This window comes from Crocuta crocuta, unplaced genomic scaffold, assembly GCF_008692635.1.
Source record: "Crocuta crocuta isolate KB4526 unplaced genomic scaffold, BGI_CrCroc_1.0 scaffold443, whole genome shotgun sequence".
Lineage (NCBI taxonomy): Eukaryota > Metazoa > Chordata > Mammalia > Carnivora > Hyaenidae > Crocuta > Crocuta crocuta.
Genome location: NW_027529446.1, coordinates 410912 through 412091, shown reverse-complemented (window position 1 = coordinate 412091; position 1180 = coordinate 410912). Strand labels below are relative to the sequence as shown.

The window sequence follows — 1180 nt, the reverse complement described above, 5'->3', positions numbered from 1 at the left end:
AGCGACGTTCTGCAAAATCGTACAGTAGCACAACCAGGATCTTGACACGGGTGCGATCCACCCACCTTCTTTGGATGTGCCCATTATGGGACAGAAGCGTTCCCTCACCAGGGTCCCTCCTGCTGCCCGGCCACGTGGCTCGCCACGCCTGCCACCCTCACCCGGCAACCACCAGTCTCCGCTCCGTTCCCGTAACGTTCCCTCCTCAAGGCGCTGTGAGCGGAGCCACGGTCGCGTGTCCCGCGGGGGGCGCCTCATTTTGCTCCGCGTGATTCTGGGAGATCCATCTGAGGGGCCCCGTGTCCACCCCGCGTGCCCACAACCGTTTACTGCCGGGTTGTGTCCGGGGGCGGGGCTGGGGGCGGCGCGTCACCCGCGTGTGTGTGGAAGGGCACCTGAGTTGTTTCCGGGGTCGGCTGCGGCGGGCGGAGCTGCTGGGAGCTGCGTGTGCAGGTTTCTGTCTGGGAGTTTTTCTCTCTCTGACGTGCATGCCCGGAGCCCCCTTCACCTTCTTTTCTAAAAATCCATTTTTCCTGCAGAAAGCGTGCCACGCTGTCCGCACACACCTCCGCTCTTAACCCCCATGACACACCTGGTCACTCATCCCGCAAATATTTAATCAGCCCGGCCGTGCGCTGGGCGCTGGGCACATGTGGGGGTTAGTCAGACAGGCAGCCAGCGGGGACAACACAAGGAAGTCAGAGCTGTGATGGGGGCAGCGCGGGGCAGAGTGCAGGCTTCCCGGAGGAGGAGCCAGCTGAGCTGCGGCTTGACGGATGAGTGAGGCACAGCTGGCACAACAGACGGCGCTGCATGTGCAAAGGCCCAGAGGCCAGAGGGGTGGCAGCAGTTCGAGCAGCTGCAGAGACCTGCGTGTGGAGGGTAGGGGTGGGCGGGGCGGCAGGGCCTGTGGGCGAAGCGGGAGCAGTTCCCGCTCTTGTCCTGCGGGGTCTGGAGGCCGCTGTTGAGGCCAGGACAAGCGAGCTTCGGGCCAGGGTCTCACCACACCTCTGCTAAGCTGGGCTCGCAGGTCCCTGATGTTCCCAGGTGCGGTGGGAGCCCGGGAGCCCGGGAGGGACGAAGCTGGGCCCGCAGGCCGTCGGGGGGAGGCCGCGGCAGCCTGCAGGCCCCGGGATGGGCGACGCTCTGCGGGCCGCCGGCAGCTCGTGTGCAAAGCAGC

At 65.8% G+C, this 1180-nt stretch overlaps 1 protein-coding gene across 1 annotated transcript in view; it reads right to left on the bottom strand.

Moving 5' to 3' along the window:
• The window catches only part of KISS1R (KISS1 receptor), a 5218-nt gene that overhangs the window by 403 nt on the left and 3635 nt on the right, over positions 1-1180 (bottom strand). Inside the window, exon 9 of the mRNA XM_077760591.1 lies at positions 1009-1120. Within this exon, the coding sequence (XP_077616717.1) occupies positions 1009-1120 (112 nt within the window). The remainder of the gene's footprint in view (positions 1-1008; positions 1121-1180) is intronic.